This window comes from Portunus trituberculatus, chromosome 49, assembly GCF_017591435.1.
Source record: "Portunus trituberculatus isolate SZX2019 chromosome 49, ASM1759143v1, whole genome shotgun sequence".
In the NCBI taxonomy this organism is placed as follows: domain Eukaryota; kingdom Metazoa; phylum Arthropoda; class Malacostraca; order Decapoda; family Portunidae; genus Portunus; species Portunus trituberculatus.
Window position 1 is genome coordinate 3,555,020 of NC_059303.1, and position 18,316 is coordinate 3,573,335.

The window sequence follows — 18,316 nt, forward strand, 5'->3', positions numbered from 1 at the left end:
TTAATATTGCATAGTTATGTTGAATTCTAGAAAATAGTGTCAGAAATCATTCTTATGATGTATAAGAAGAAACACAAGATTATTATAATCTAAGTTCCTGTTCTTCCCCATTGCAGGAGTGTGAAAGAGCTGGAGCGCCAGTATGCTGCTCTACAGGACAGGCTTGACAGGGAAAGAGCTATCTCTGGGGACCCAATAACTGTTGCCGAGAAATATGTGGCCACAAAACATAGATACAAACTGGTTTCAGAAGACCTGAATAAACACATCAATTTAATGTCGGTATGAAATTTAGTTTCCTCATGAATTGTAGGCATCATGAAACTAGCAAGCAAGGCTAGAATGTGTCATGACAATTGCATGTAACCAATAGTTCTCAGAATATATCAAATAGCAATTACTTTTTTCAGAAACTACAAGAGAGCCTACATTTGAGAGAAAGAAAATGTGTGCGTTTTCACTCTTGGCTGGCAGTGATTGTTAAACATTTCTTCAGGGAAAACTTATCAGTACGAAAGCTGCATGTAAGTAACTCTGCATGTATTGTACATACATGCATTGGTTAGGTATCTGTGGACTGTACAGAACTTCTTGATCTATGTGCTTTTCTTGTCAAAGCTCCATTAATCAGATTGACTGGGAACAATGTCTTTGAAACTTTCTTGAACAAAAATGAGCATGAAAGTATTTTCAGGTGAATTTGTCATCACATTTTCACAATCATTGTTTCTTATTCCATATGCAGGGCTCAGTTTCCATCAGCATAGAAGAAGAAGCTCTTAACATCCATGTGGAGAAGCCAGGTGTCCACTATACTTCACCTGTAAAGATTCAGTAAGTAAACTTGGTATACTGTAGAACTCATATATGTATATGCTATTCTAGTTATCTATATTATTATGCTTATGCCACTGATTTTTTGATAAGTTGGTCTGATACCTTAATCCAAATTACAAAGTATTTTGAAATATTATGGATGCTAGTATATTGTGGTGCATAGTTTAATTTCCTGTAAGTTATTATGTGGTGCAACTTTAATACAGCAGTAATACCTAAACTTTCAATTCATTCAGTGATGGAGCTCGTATCTTAATATCCTCATAATTCAAATCAGTTTTCTCCATTGAAATCAATTAAAATGCCATTAATCTGTTCCAGCCACCCAAAAAAATATTACAATTTTTTTTCTGCATTATTTTGTATTAGAAAAAGGTATTTATAAGTAACCAATATTGTGTCAAAGCATAATGAAACAAAAACTTCTTTATATCAAGTATATTCATCTCTGAGATCAAATGATTTAGGCTAATGTAAAATGCTGGTGGAGGAGGCAGGCAGAGGAGATGGGAGGAATTTATTTTGTTTTGTGCTTTCTCAGTTACTTTCATTTGCCATAAACACGCATAATTGCTGAACTGAACCTACTTGTTATTCTTAATGCTACACTTGATTACTACAGTTCTCTAAGTAACAATTTTCTTCATTTATTTATTTTTTATGCTTTCCTCTTTTTCATCTGCCTCGCATTTCGCAAAATCACTTTCCCTAAGGTTCGTTTCATTCTCCTTTTCAAAATTTATGGAAGTGAATTAGACATATCATTGTATAGTACCACTTCTTTAGTACCCATGGTCAGACAAAAGAAATTCGCCTAAATAACTGCACAAAATGCTAGTACATGAGAAATGCTTCCATCCTGGGAAAAAAAAAATGCATGAACTGAATGTCAGACACAGGTTGCTGGCTGTTCACAGCACCAACTACCAGCGGCCTGCCTGGAGCTACCTTGCAAGTCAAAGCAAAAAATCAACCAACTAAAGCCTCATATCTCAGATTTTTTTTTTTAAGTTGGGGTGCTTGTAATTCAAGGTTCCACTGTACTATAATTATGTCTAGATGTGCTTTGCTGTGATATTTTAGGTGTATAATGCTTTGACATAGTGAAAAGACTATGTACTTTACAGATTAACCTCCAAAGAACTCAAGAAGTCTAAAACACACCAAGACCTAATCATGATGTCTGGAGGTGAACGTTCATATGCAACTGTGGCCTTCATCATTGCTCTTTGGCATGCAATAGTGTCACCTGTACGCATCCTAGATGAATTTGATGTGTTCATGGTAAGTATATTATTGAGGTGTTTAGTCATTAATAGGAGGAGGTAGTAGACACCTACCAAAACAATAACTTACTCCCAGAAAGATCTAACAGCACTAGTTCAGGGGGTGCTGTGAACCTTCCATTAAAGCTAGTTGTGCTCTCGCTAAATGTCTCCCTTTGTGTCTCATAACTCAAGGGGGCAGTCACAGCCTATCCTCTAAAGACAACTGTCTTTTTTCACACAAAACTACATCCTTCACTTGAAAATCAAAATTTAAAAGAAAAATGGGAACTCCAGTCAATGCCATAGAGTCCCCTTCTGGGGAGGGGACCAAAAATGTCCCCAGGTTGGATGCCTCTCTTGATAACGACCCCAAATGCCTTGACACCTCCCTCAACTTTTTCTACATTAACTTCTGCAACATTCGCTGTCTTAGGTTTAATTTTCAATCTGTGGAACACCACCTCTCCTCAACTAAACCTCATTTTCAAACACAGCTGTTTGAGGCAACTGACAGTAGCCCCTTCTCTGTTCCCTCCTACGTTCTCTATTCTCATTTTCGTTCCAAAGCTGGATATTGCGTCTATGTATGCAATGGCTTAACTTGCTTTCGTGCCCATGCTCTTGAATCTTCTGAGTTTTCCATCATTTGGCTTCAACTTAAGTCACTCTCAAACTAAATTCATCTATGCTGTTTGTTTATCTCTCCCCTAGTTCTTCTGACTATAGTAAATTCTTCGACTATTTAACTTCCAAAGTGGAGCACATTCTGTCCCTCTACCCTTTTGCAGAGATTTCCATTCTTGGAAATTTCAATGTTCACCACCAGCTATGGCTTTCATCTTCCTTCACTGACCATCCTGGTGAACTAGCCTTCAACTTTGCTATCCTCCATGACCTAGAGCAACTGGTGCCAACACTCTACTCGTATTCCTGACTGTCTTGGAGACACGCCCAACATTCTTGATCTCTTCCTCACCTCTAACCCTTCTGCTTATGCTGTCACCCTTTCATTTCCATTGGGCTCCTCTGATCACAATCTCATCTCTGTATCTTGTCCTATTTCTCCAATCCCTCCACAGGATCCCCCAAAGCAAAGATGCCTTTGGCATTTTGCCTGTCAGTTGGTGGGACCTGAGGGGGTATTATGCCGATTTTACTGCTTCCATGTCAGAGACCCATCTCTTTGTGCTGAATGCATAACAGAGTTGATAGTGTCTGGCATGGATGTGTACATTCATCATTCTTTTTCTCAACCTAAACCTTCTAAACCTTGGTTTAACAGCCTTTTCTCGTGCTATATGAGACAGAGAGTCTTCCATCTCCTGAATCTCACGCACTTTATATCTCTGCCCAGAATCATGCCAAGTCAACTTGCCATACACTCCTTCATAAGTAGAAAATATCAAAATCTTTCAAACTCAAACTCCCCTCGAGACTTCTGGCACCTAGCCAAAAACATCTCAAATAACTTCACTCCTTCATCTTTTCCTCCTTTATTATTTCATCCTGATGGCACCACTGCCATCTCTTCTGTCTCTAAAGCTGAACTCTTTCTTCTCTCAAACCTTTTTCTCACAACTCCACCTTGGATGATTCTGGGCTTTTCCCTCCCTCTCCTCCTCCCTTGACTATTTCATGTCTACAATTAAAATTCTTTGTAATGATGTTTTCCATGCCCTCACTGGCCTAAGCCCTTAAAAGGCTTATGGTCCTGATGGGGTCCCACCTATTGTTCTCAAAAACTGTGCTTCTGTGCTTGCACCTTGCCTGGCCAAACTCTTTCAACTATGGCTATCAACTTCTGCCTTTCCTTTTTGCTGGAAGTTTGCCTACATTCAGCCTGTTCCTAAAAAGGGTAACCATTCTATCCCCTCAAACTACCGTCCTATAGCTTTAATCTATTGCTAGTCTAAAGTTTTTTAATCTATCCTGAATAGGAAGATTCTCAAACATCTGTCACGTCACAATCTTCTATCTGATCGCCAGTATGGCTTCCGTCAAGGTCGCTCTACTGGTGATCTGGCGTTCCTTACCGAGTCTCGGTCATCCTCTTTTAGAGATCTTGGTGAAACTTTTGCTGTAGCGTTAGACATTTCAAAAGCTTTTGATAGAGTCTGGCATAAAGCTCTGATTTGAATACTGCCCTCCTACGGTTCCTATTCTTCTCTTGGCATATTTATCTCATGTTTCCTTTCCGACCATTCTATTGCTGCTGTGGTAGACGGCCACTGTTCTTTTAAATCTATTAATAGTGGAGTTCCTCAGGGGTTCTGTCCTGTCACCCACTCTCTGAGGAACCCACTCTCTATTATTCATTAACCAAACTTCTTGCCCTATCCACTCCTACGCTGAAGATACCACCCTACATCTTTCCACGTCCTTTCAGAGATGACCAACCCTTCAGGAAATCAGCAGATCATGCAGGGACACCACAGAATGCCTGACTTCCAATCTTTCTAAGATTTCCAATTGGGCTAGAGAAAATCTAGTCGTTTTCAATGCCTCAAAAACTTAATTCCTTCATCTGTCAACTCGACACAACCTTCCAGACAACTATCCCATACTTCAATGACACTCAACTGTCTCCCTCTTCCACAATGAATATCCTTGGTTTGTCCTTTACTCATAATCATAACTGGAAACTTCACATCTCATCTCTTGCTAAAACAGCTTCTATGAAGTTAGGCATTCTGAGGCATCTCCCTCAGTTTTTTTGCCCCTCCAACTGCTTACTCTGTATAAGGGCCTTATCTGCCTGTGTATGGAGTACTCTTCGCATGTTTGGGGGGGATCCAGTCACACAGTTTTACTAGATAGGGTGGAATCAAAAGCTTTTTGTCTCATCAACTCCCCTCCTCTGACTAACTGTCTTCAGCCTCTTTCTCACCGTTGAAATGTTGCATCTCTTTATCTTTTACCGCTATTTTCATGCTAACTGTACTACTGATTTTGCTAACTGCATGCCTCCCCTCCTCCTGCGGCCTCGCTGCACAAGGCTTTCTTCTTCCTCTCATCCCTATTCTCTCCAACTCTCTAATGCAAGAGATAACCAATACTCTCAATCATTCATACCTTTCACTGGTAAACTCTGGAACTCCCTCCCTGCATCTGTATTTCCAACTTCCTACAACTTGTCTTCTTTTAAGAGGGAGGTATCGAAGCATTTGCTCCCTAATTTTGGCTAACACTTTTCCACTTTTTAGAGAGCCAGCACCCAGGTGGGCCTTTTCTTTTTTTTTTTTTCCTTGGCTGGCCCTCTTCCCTACACAAGAAAAAAAGAAGAAAAAAAATTGTAATACACATGTGCTACTGTATATATGCATCACTAACAGAATGGTTGTGGGAGGTTTCTCTGTAGCAGGAGATAACATGTCAACAATGTCTAATATACTTTCTTACACTACAGGATGTGATTGCCAGGAATCATGCCATGAAAATGATGATAAGTGCAGCAAAACAAGACACCCAGTACATCTTCCTTACTCCACTCAGCCTGGATACAAGCAAGCTTAGCAACTGCCAGGTATTCAGGTTAGTATTATACTTAATATTTTTATTGTTGCATTTTAAAATTAATAATTTTATTTAATTTCAGAAATTTTAGAGATTTGCTGTTTTAAATCTTTAGTACTATGAGGCAGCTAGCATCTGAGGTTCATCAACTTAAATTGGGAAATTTAGTCTGGTCTGAAAAAAACTGCCAGATTCACCAGGCAACTAAATTTTATACAGAGACGTTGGTCTGCTGGAAAAAAATCTGTATATTATTTGTATACTATCAAACTATCTAATAAAATTTTCAGAACATTTGAACTATACCATCATCAAGTTCACATGGCATATCCTGGTACATATGAAAGAAACAACCTTGTTTTGATGGGAAACCTTAGCAGGACACTGGTGAAGATCATCTTTTGATATCATGTTTCCCAAAGCCTTCACCAAGTTGCCACTTTCTTCTTTGGAAATACAACCCATCCTTTCTCTCTAAAAATCTTTGTTCTTCTTTTGTGGTGTGTTTATGCAATGACCCACAACACTTGTACAAATGGGTTTTACATCAACACTACAAATTCATATCTCCCACCGTAGAATTATTCTGGGTTTCACACAAGTTGCTGTGTGATATGGGCCAGTCTTCCATTTAACCTCCACAGGGTTTTGCCCCTCACAATATCCTGTCAACACAGAATACAACTTTTTCAACCGTTTTGGGATATCCCTATAGGAACCATTAGAAAATATTTAAAACTAAATATATACTTTCAGATTAGAAATAAATGTGAAAAGATATATATATATATATATATATATATATATATATATATATATATATATATATATATATATATATATATATATATATAGGCAGTAGTCACCTGCCGCCCGGTGGAATACTCCAGGTGAGGTACTTACGGGGATGTAGGCAATGCTGCAGACTGAGTGATTCCCCGTGTCCTCTCTTCCCGGTTCCCTTTGTGGTCTCATTTATACAATTGAGCAGCTGCAGCCTGCCCTCTAAAGACAACTTCTACTACTTCCTACACTACACTACAACACCTTACACTTTTACACTCTCTTCAAATCAAAATTTAATAATGGCTTCACCACGCCCTGCCTCGGAGTCCCCCTCTGGGGAGGGGACCATAAATGTCCCCAGGTCGGACTGCCCCTCTGCTGTCGACCTTGGGTGTCTTGACACTTCATCTAATACTTTCACTATCAATTTCTGCAACATTCGTGGCCTTCGTTCTAATTTTCAATCTGTGGAACACCACCTCTCCTCTACTAAACCTCATCTTCTCTTCCTAACCGAAACACAGTTGTCTGTGACTACTGACAGCAGCCCCTTTTCTGTTCCCTCCTACTTGCTCTATCCTCATTTTCAATCCAAAGCTGGATGTTGCGCATACGTGCGTAACGACACCACTTGCTCTCGTGCCCACAATCTTGAATCTTCAGAATTTTCTACCATCTGGCTAAGACTTCAATGTCACTCTCTAACTAAATTCATCTGTGCTGTATACCTCTCACCTAATTCCTCTGACTATGTAAAATTCTTTGACTATTTGACTTCCAAGGTGGAGCACATCTTATCTCACTTTCCTTTTGCTGAGATCTCCATTTTAGGGATTTCAATGTTCACCACCAGCTTTGGCTTTCATCTTCTTTCACTGACCAACCTGGTGAACAAACCTTCAACTTTGCTATCCTTCATGACCTAGAGCAGCTAGTGCAGTTCCCTACCCGTATTCCTGACCGCCTTGGAGACACGCCCAACATTCTTGATCTTTTCCTAACCTCCAACCCTTCTGCTTACTCTGTTAAACTTTCCTCTCCGTTGGGCTCCTCCGACCACAATCTAATTTCCGTTACCTGTTCTATCACTCCAGTGCAGCCTCAGGACCCGCCTAAGCGGAGGTGCTTCTGGCATTTTAACTCTGCTAAGTGGGAGGAACTAAGGCAGTACTATTCTGATTTCCTTGGGATGATTATTGTTTTCATGTCAGAGATCCTTCTCTTTGTGCCGAGCGCATAACAGAGGTGATTATCTCTGGCATGGAGCTATACATTCCTCATACTTTCTCTAACCCTAAAGCTAAAAAGCCTTGGTTTAACTCTGCTTGTTCTCGTGCTGTCAATGATAGAGAGGCGGCTCACAAACGGTTCCGTAGCCATCCAACTGCTGAAACTCATGCCCTATATATTTCTGCCCGTAATCATGCCAAATCTATTCTCCAACTTACTAAAACTCTTTCATCAATAGAAAATGTCAAAGTCTTTCCAATTCTAACTCCTCTCGAGATTTCTGGCATCTAGCCAATAATATCTCTAACAACTTTACTTCTTCGTCTTTCCTCCTTTACTTCATCCAGATGGCTCTACAGCTGTCTCTTCTTTTCTAAAGCTGAACTCTTCGCTCAAACCTTTGCTACCAACTCAACTTTGGATGATTCTGGGCATATTCCTCCTACTCCTCCACCCTCTGACTACTTCATCCCTAAAATTAAAATTCTTTATAAAGACGTTTTCCTGGCCCTCTCTGGCCTTGATTCTCGGAAGGCTTACGGTCCGGATGGAGTCCCTCCTGTTGTTCTCAAAAACTGTGCTTCCGAACTCGCTCACTGCCTGGTCAAACTCTTTCATCTGTGTCTCTCTACTTCTATTTATCCTTCTTGCTGGAAGTTTGCTCACATTCAACCTGTCCCTAAAAAAGGTGACCACTCCAATCCTTCTAACTACCGCCCTATAGCTTTGATTTCCTGCCTTTCTAAAGCCTTTGAGTCTATCCTTAATAGGAAGATAATGAGGCATCTATCAGCTCACAACCTTCTCTCTGATTGCCAGTATGGTTTCCGTAAAGGCAGATCTACTGGTGATCTTCTTACTTTCCTAACTGAATCTTGGTCATCCTCTTTAGGGACTTCGGTGAAACCTTTGCTGTCGGCCTTGACATATCGAAAGCCTTCGATAGAGTCTGGCACAAATCTTTAATTTCTAAACTACCCTCCTACGGATTCTATCCTTCTCTCTGTACCTTCATCTCCAGTTTCCTTTCCGATCGTTCTATTGCTGCTGTAGTAGACGGTCACTGTTCTTCCCTAAAACTATCAACAGTGGTGTTCCACAGGGTTCTGTCCTATCACCCACTCTCTTTCTATTATTCATCAATGATCTCCTAAATCTGACTCAATGCCCTATCCACTCCTATGCTGATGATACCACCTTGCATTATTCAACAGCGTTCAACAGACGCCCAACCCAACAACAATTAAATGACTCAAGGCGAGATGCTATAGGACGCCTAACTTCTGATCTTTCACTTGTTTCTGATTGGGGCAGAGAAAACCTGGTTTTGTTCAATGCCTCAAAAACTCAATTTCTACAACTATCTACTCGACATAACCTTCCAGACAACTATCCTCTCTTCTTCAATAACACTCAACTTCCCTCTCCTCTACATTAAACACACTCGGTCTATCCTTCACTAAAAATCTAAACTGGAAATTTCACATCTCTACTCTTGCTAAATCAGCTTCCAAGAAGTTAGGTGTCCTGTGGCGTCTTCGTCCATTTTCTCTCCCTCCCAGCTGCTTGCTCTGTACAGGGCCTTATCCGCCCGTGTATGGAGTATGGCTCTCATGTCTGGGGATCCACACACAGCTTTACTAAACAAGGTGGAATCTAAAGCTTTTCGTCTTATCAACTCTTCTCCTCTAACTGACTGTCTTGATTCTTTAAGTCACCGCCGCAATGTTGCATCTTTATCTGTCTTCTACCGCTGTTTTCATGCTGTCTGCTCTTCTGAACTTGCTAACTGCATGCCTTCCCCCTCCTGCGGCCTCGCTGCACAAGACTCTCTACTTCTTCTCATCCCTATTCTGTCCATCTTCCTAATGCAAGAGTTAACCAGTATCTTCACTCCTTCATTCCCTACACTGGTAAACTCTGGAACTCTCTACCTGTGTCTGTATTTCCACCTGCCTATGACTTAAACTCTTTCAAAAGAGGAGTGTCAAGACACCTCTTACGTTAACTGGACCCTCCTTTTAGATTTTTTTGTTTTTTCTCTTTCTCCTACTTTCCTTTTAACAGGGCCTGGCAACCAGCGGGATTTTTTTTTTCCAACACTTTGTTTTCCCTTGGCCAGTGCCCTTGTAATGTAAAAAAAAAAAAAAAAAAAAAAAAAAAAAAATATATATATATGAGAGAGAGAGAGAGAGAGAGAGAGAGAGAGAGAGGAAATTTAATTTGGCAGTTCATTCCATGTAAATTGTTTGGAAAGCAAAACTGCATTGAATTATGCATATTGTATTACTAAATTATATAAATATATTGCAGGATGCCAGATCACACTGTGGAGTCTCAAAATAGTGAAGGATGCTGAGCACTCCTAAGAAGGCCAAGGACATAATCCCTCCCAAGAAGTACAAAGACCTGAGCAGTCCTGGACGTTCTTTTAATTTATGAAGCCTTAATGATAACAAACTGTCCCAAGCCTCAATGATAGAAAATGGAGAAATGAACAGTTAATTAAACTTTCAATACTATTTACCTTAGGTACTGGTGATTTTTTTTTTTCTTCAATATTTAGCTTAACATTATTACTTTCATTTCATACTAAATTTGCTATGAAAAAAAAAAATAAATAAATAAAATAATAACAATAAGTTGGGTTGTAAAAAAATAGCTTTCTTTTTCCTCAAGCATAGATGTTTACACAAGATACAGTTTAGGAGCATAGCATAGGTAGATTGGGGATAGGACAACCCAATTAAAGCAATAGGACAGTAGTTTGAGGGTAATGTGTGTGTTGTTACAGAAGCAAGAAATATAAGGATTACCTACAAAGTAAGCCAGTGAGAAAATCATGGTGCAGTGTTCTGTTCAAGGTAGATTTATCTGTGTTGGATACATAAAAGTACAAAAGGAATAATATACAAGGATGTACAAACATATTAGAACATTTCATACACTATCCAAAGGAAACAAACTAGAAATGGAATGTTTTGAGACCCTATCATTCCACTTGTGTTTAGTCACAAATGATTAGTAAAGATCAAGTAATGTGAATGCTGTTTAGTAAAGCATGTTTTAAGTTAGTTATCTGAACATATCTTTAAGAGGAATGACACAAAGCCTCTATATATGTCATATTAAGTCTATTGGTGTTTCTGTTTGATCTTATATGATATGTCAAGTATGTGGCAAAACATTACCCTCATAACTTAGGTGATAGGAAAAGTAGGGAACTGGAGGCCCTACCTTTTACATTTGTTTCTGAAATGAGAAAAGGTATGAGATTTGGGTTGCTTTTATTTGTCCTTAAGGATTATTTTAGCCTAGTTCTCATATATTGATGTGAATCCAGTGAATCACATATCTGATGTACAAATATAAGCAAACAAAAGAATAGGTACCTAAATATTATCTGAACAAAACAGTATTGTATAGAAGATACAACATGATTAAAACTAAATGAAACCAGCATTTTTCTTTTCATACAGATTTAAATGTTTGAATAATTATTATTATTACTATATGAATATTTTTTCCATTAGTCAAGTTGCAAAGTGACAGTAAACATAAAAAAGACCTCTAAAAAACATCAAGTCTCTGCATAAAGGAATATCTATTAGCAAAATATGACTGCCAGTATTGAAATGAGGCAGTGATTTGGTGGCTAGAAAAATTGTGAGGGAACTACAAAAGTGGTAGAGGTATCAGAGATTAACACTAAACTACTCCTGCAGACCTGTTTGAAGACAATGTGGAGAAAAAACACTAATTTAAAGCTATAACCTAATTATTTTATGTAAACAAATCAAAATGCCACTCAGTTTTTTGCAGCACACCAAGGAAATAATGATAACCCACTAGTGTTCCATGACACATTCTTTGGGAATGAGTGCCTTACACCAGGGGGTTCTCAACCTTTTACTTACTAAGAAACCCCCTGAATTATGAGATCATCTACCCAAACCCCCAGTATTCTGACATCAAACAGAATGTTAACTTAGTGATTGATATTAACTCAATATGCAATGTTACTGCAAAGGATATTATTACATCAGCCATCTAAGTATCCTATAGAATGTTGGTTTAGTGATGGACACTAACTCAATATGCAATGGTACTGCAAAGATATTATTAGGTCAGCTATCAAAGTACCCCTAGAAAATATCTAGTCCCATTAATGCTTTGGTGGCACCTGAATTAACTATGTAAAAGTTTGTCGTCACCTGACGACCATTAACACTTACTATAGCAGATAGGGTGCCAACGATGATGAGTGGCGTTCTGCCTACCCTGTAGATTTTGGTTGTACAGTAAGCCCCTGCACTTGGCGAATTAATTAGTCTGGCAAACCTACCGCCAAATGCGAATTTCGCCAAGCATGAGTTCATTATACCATATAAATTGCCTAAAACATGCCTCAATCAGTCTTTGCTCATTGCCAAACTCCCTCTTTTGACCCATAAAATACCATCTTTTGAGCTGAAATAAAATCTTTTGCCTTCACATATTAGAACACGTGTACAAAACAGACCAAAAAACAATAAATAAAGCTAATAAGACATGATATAAAGGCTCTAACTCCCGTTTTCCACCCATTTCCTTTGCCCACTTTCGTCCTTGCCGCCACCACCATTGTCCTTATCCCCACCAGTACCACCTGTTGCGCCGGTAGAGGCCAAATTGGTGGAAAATTGCCAGAATTCGTTCCCACGCTAGCAGAACAGAGGGTAGCACAAACAAAATGGCTGAAGGGGACTTTCACACTGCATTCTGATAGGTTTAGAGAGAGGTCTGACATCACCAGGGAGCTGCGTGGTTCACCATGTGATCACCAGGGTACCGCCAAGTTTAAATTCAAATCGCCAAGCGTGCACTCAGTGGTCCGTGGCCACCCTACTGCCAAAAGTGAATTTCGCTAAGCTGAGATTTGCCAAGTGCAGGGGCTTACTGTAGTCATCTTCACTCTGACACCTTTGAAATATTCTTTTGCAAAAGACAAGGAGAACAGCGAAATGGACTCAATGGTATCTACTTGCAAGTGTAGCATCCTTTCTTGTCGTACACTTATCATAACTTGACATCTTAGCTGTCCTTGGTGTTTCTTGTAGCTGCAACTCAGGATAGCTTCCTCTTCACACTTCTGGACTTTCTTGAATCCCGAGGAATGACACGATGCTGCCCAATGGCCCACCTTTACACAACACCAGCAATGTGACTGATGAGCAGAGCATTGGCTGTTACGGGCCAAGTGCTTTCTTTTCTCACAGTTATCACACTTCACAGTACCTTTTCCTTGTAAAGCTGTAGTCTTGTGCACCTCCCATGAAGCTTCCTCATGTGTGAAGTTGGAAGTGTTGCAAGCTGGCTCTCCCATCTCTTGTGATTCCTACATGGAGTGCTTGTAGACTTCTGCTTGCGTCACAATCACACCCAAGCTTGTAATTCTGAAGGAATTGTTTACGTAGCCTCAGACAAATAGTCTTCTCAACCGCTTGGTCTCGAATTATCCCCTAAGCAACTGTCCCAAATTGGTAGTTATGTGCCAATCGCCACAGCTCAGCCACATATTCAGTCGCTGACTCACCGCTACTCTGCCTTCTGCATCATGGTCATTTAATCACCCTTACCTGTAGCCTTAATAGCCGGTGGCTGGCTATGAAACATCCTCTGCGCCTAAGCACCCATGCTGTGAAATAACAATGCCTTCGTCCATGTTGCCGTGAAGTTGTTGCTGCCAACAACTATGAGAAACATCTCAAACTGGCACTCCCAGTCTGTCCAGGTGCAGGAGGGCTTTCCAGGACACTACAGAAATGACAGAGAAGGACACAATTCTGGTGGCCTCCATTTTAGGCGAGAACTCACTGCGCCAAAATACAGTGTATGGTCACAAAGCTCAGACGGTAAGAATAGGTGCACCTGCCTGTACAACCGTTAAGAAGCCCCCAATCCCATTTATTCACCTGGTAACTTGTATATCAACTCTGGTTCGAACTAAAACGAGCATAACTGAGCCATACCAACTGAAACAAACTAACAATACAATCAAGACATTAGACCAGTTTTCATTTGACCAGAGTCACTTAATCAGGTAGGATAGTTGAGTAGTATTTCAGATAAGTACACTGATCTCGTAACTAACAAAAGTATTTGTTTTAACTACTGTAGTGACAACGTGTAATAGATGTGAAACAAAGAATCCAAATAGGACTACCTGACAGGGCCACTCTGCTGGTGATCTTTTCGTTTTCCTTACTGAGTCTTGGTCATCCTCTTTTAGAGATTTCGATGAAACTTTGGCTGTCACATTAGACATGCCAAAAGCTTTTGATAGAGTCTGGCACAATGCTTTGATTTCAAAACTACCTTCCTACAGCTTCTATCCTTCTCTAGGCAACTTTATCTCAAGTTTCCTCTCACAATGCTTTGATTTCAAAACTACCTTCCTACTGCTTCTATCCTTCTCTATGCAACTTTATCTCAAGTTTCCTCTCTGACTGTTTTATTGCTGTTGTGGTAGATGGCCACTGTTCTTCTCTTAAATTTATCAACAGTGGTGTTCATCAGCATTCTGTCGAGTCACCCACTCTCTTCCTATTACAGGGGATCTTCACAATTCGATGGGGATAGGGCAGTTTTTCATTGGTTGAATCAGCGTTTAATTGAACCATGAAGCAATTTTTCCCATAAGATACTTAAGAATTAGGGGGGATAGGACCAACCTCCAGCTTAGACCCCTTCAAAACATCACTATAATCTCTAAAAAACACAACTTAAGAGTAAATCAGTACTATTAAACACAATAGGGTGCTATACAGTACATTTTTGGAAATATTCATTTATATCTAACTTGTTTTATTAAACACAATAGGGTGCTATACAGTACATTTTTGGAAATAAAAACACTTGCAGCGGTCTCACGGTACTTGTCCCTGTTCTTCCAAATTGTTGATACTGTTGATCTAGGGACACCCATTTGCACTGCAATGACACTGTGACCTATACCTGCCTCACACTTTCTTATAAGCTCAACCTTCTCTTTGAAAGGCAGAAAATTGTGCTTCTTAGGGCTGGGATTGGAAGTGGCTTTCCTTCATCTTGAGTCAGACGAAACACACCATTTTCCTCTAGCGTCAATTTTTAGTCAAATTAAGATACAGGCAACCCCCGCTTAATGAAGGTTCACACAATGAAATTTCGTGACAACGAACGTTTCCTTTTACTACCATCTGCTTGTTTAACGAACACCAAACTCACTTTAACGAAATTTTATCCAGGTAATTTTTTCCAAGTTTGGAAGCCCCGCCATATCACGCAAGCCTGTATATTTGTATATATATTTTTTTTTGTCCTAGCCTAACAATGAAAAACACAGTGGTACTTCGACATATGATTTTAATTCGTTCCGTGACGATCGTTGTATATAAAAAATTGTATATCAAATAAATTTTTCCCATAGTAATTAATGGAAATACAATTAATTCGTTCTTATGATATGAATTTCTATGCCCCCAAAAAAAAATATATACTTTAAATGCCATCCAAATATAGATTTAATATAAGATAAATACAGTGTTTATTGTATGCATGATATAAATTAACTATATTGCTCAAAATAACAACTTAACCCGCAAAACTCGGGACACACTGATAGACTTTCATCACACAAGGCACGGGGCACATCAATAGATGTTTAGGCTTTTTACGGCTATATTTTGGTCATTTTCTTCCCGTTTTCTCTGCTTGTGATCTGGCAACACTCATCACGAGTAAACATATGCTCTACGTCACTGTGTCACCAACAATAAATGGTAGGAACAATCGACAGTGATTTCACTGTGTCTGATTCCGCCACCTCTCCCGCACGCCTTACTTCTATACCTTGGGTCTCTCGCCATGTTACGGGGAGACAACTTTTGAATGAGAGTGGGTATCAGAACAGGAGAGAGAGAGAGAGAGAGAGAGAGAGAGAGAGAGAGAGAGAGAGAGAGAGAGAGAGAGAGAGAGAGAGAGAGAGAGAGAGAGAGAGAGAGAGAGAGAGAGAGAGAGAGAGAGAGAGAGAGAGAGAGAGAGAGAGGGGCCGTTTTCTTTCACTTTAGCCAGGCCACTGAACCCGATCAGACGCAAGGCCACATAACCAATGATACTACCTTATTCAACCTGTGATATTTTGTTAACCATGACATCTAGAGACTTCTGATTTTTTGCATTGCAAAGAGGAAGAGTTGCTTGTTGGCAGAAAACCATTTGTACTCACTCGTTTATTGAATTTCTAAGTGTAATCAGTATGTGAATACAGGCTATTTTGTGTGTTTCTCACCAAACTTTTACTTTTGGGACTCATGATCTTGAGTTCACAAAACCTAATAAAAAATACACACTGCTGAGGAGCACAGACACATACATACAGAAAGGATGAACAACGATACACAACGCGGGCTGAATGTTCGGGTGGACGTGGGTAGCTGAGCGATTGCTGCGCCACCTACTGATGGCTAATCGTATCTTAAAAATATCGTCGTATTTCAAGGCGTAGATTATATAAAAATTTTCGTCGTATATAAAAGAAAATTGTATCTTAGGGCGATCAATGTTGAAGTACCACTGTACTTCAGTTGTTTGTTTACATTTCTCTGGGACTGCAACATTCCAAGGCAAAACTTCCAAGGTACAACTGGCCAAGATGAGCGGTTCTGTTGTTTATGAGTGGACAAAGCTGTCTGAAGTGTTTCTCACAGGGAGCATTAAAGGCCAAAAATAGAAACAGAAAAATAGCAACAGCTTGCTGGGGTTAAGGAGCCACCATGTTTGTTTTACAGTTGACAAACACGACAAAGGCAGAAGTGAGCTTGTGTGTGTAGAGGGCGTTGCAGTAGCAAAACAAAGGCTGGAGTGGCTCCCCACATTTATCTGCTTTTTACGCCTCAGAGCGTTACTACAGACAAAAGGTGGGCACGAGAAACCTTATAAGAGGTGCAAGGACCGACAGAGAACTAGTGTGAGGGAAAGTGTTTTTGGACTTAGCCAGGAAAAGTAGTTAAATTTTTTACTACTCTGGTAAGGGCCTCCCTCGCACCGAAGTTGAATTTCTGCGCATGCGCAGACTGTCCTAGCAATGCGTCCTTAGCAACCAAAGTGAAACATCAACTGCCCACCTTTTGAGCCTAAAAATGGCTGGACTTGATGATGCTGCCGCAGTGCGATTACTCGCGCCAAGTGAAATTGATAAACTAAAGAATGCCCAGCTCAAACAGGCTTTGGCTACCTTGATTGGAGAAAATAAGAATGAGCCATCCAATGCTGTCCTGCTAGAGGAGTTACGCGTTGTGAAACAAATTGTGGCTGAAATGGCAACTCTGAAGCAGAAGGTGAGCGAGCTATCAGAGAGGTTAGATGACGCTTACAAGGTTATTCATCAACAGCAATTATTCCTCGAGTCAATAGACAGTAAGGAACGGCGATGCAACATAGTCATTACTGGCGTGCTGGAGGCTGAAGATGAACTTGGAGAAACAGATGATGGTAAGATTCAAAAGGTGCTCGAGAAGGCAGGTTGCCCGAGACACTAGACCAATCCTGCTGGAGAGTGAGGAGACTTGGGAAACCAAACGAACGAAACAAAAGGCCGATTCTCATCTCGCTTAAGGATCAGGCTCAGAGAGATATCATCTTAGATTCTGCCAAGAACCTAAAGAATGCCAGTACACCTTTTTCAACTGTGTACATTAAGAAAGACGTTCATCCAGCTGTCAGGAAAGAAACTGGACGGTTAAGGAAAAGAGAAAGGGAGGAAAAAGAAAAAGCAGAAAACGTTGGCGTGAACATCACATATGATTGGAAAAACCGTGTTCTGTTGAGAGACGGAGTTGTAATTGATAGATTCATGCCTCGTTTTTTCTGACTCCCTATTCGGCTCACGAACTGAAGCTTTGCTCTTGGAATATTGCCGGACTCAAAGATAAACTACAAGATAAACACATCCTCTCATTTATTCTTAAATATGACATTGTTTGGATACTGGAAGCCAAGAAATATTTCCACTTGAATGTTCCTGGTTTTGATATCTACAAAAATGTGTCTCGAGTTGGCCAGCACAGAGGTGGTGTGGTGATGCTGGTAAAGAGTAGCCTGACTCATGACATCAAACAAGTTGACACGGATGCCGAGGGGCAGATCTGGGTTGAGCTAGCAAAATGGCCAGACTTAAAGTTAGGTGGAATATACATACCCCCCGATGATTCGCCTCATTACCACCCTGCTCAATATGGAAATTTTGCCCGCCATACTTTAGATGCTGGGAAAGTTGTCGCGATAGGTGACTTCAATGCAGTAGGCACACCGAGAATCACAGATACCAGTGGTAACACTTACGAGTATCGGGGAGTGAAGGACGACACTATTAACAGCCATGGGAGGACACTGGTGAATGTGTGCAATAATAACAGCATGGTCATTGCTAACCACATATGCCACAACGGAAGGAATTTGGGAGGTGACTTATCATTTCAAAGACGCTCAACCTGGATTTCAGAAATCGACCTTTGCCTTGTAAAAGGTGAATGCATTGATCTCATAATGGACGTTAACGTACACCAAGACATACCAGGCTCCGACCACGCACCACTCACTGTTACTCTGGCCACAGACAGTTTGCCAACACTGTCACCAGCAGAACTGTTACAGAGAGCATC

General features: G+C 40.3%; 1 protein-coding gene across 1 annotated transcript in view; it reads left to right on the top strand.

The window, feature by feature from the left end:
- The window catches only part of LOC123499086 (structural maintenance of chromosomes protein 6-like), a 109,529-nt gene extending 98,439 nt beyond the window's left edge, over positions 1–11,090 (top strand). The window contains 6 exon segments of the mRNA XM_045246710.1: positions 117–282; positions 411–524; positions 746–834; positions 1,965–2,121; positions 5,512–5,636; positions 9,948–11,090. Coding sequence (XP_045102645.1) covers positions 117–282; positions 411–524; positions 746–834; positions 1,965–2,121; positions 5,512–5,636; positions 9,948–9,993 — 697 coding nt within the window. The 3' untranslated portion in view covers positions 9,994–11,090.
- The last annotated feature ends 7,226 nt before the right edge of the window (positions 11,091–18,316 follow it).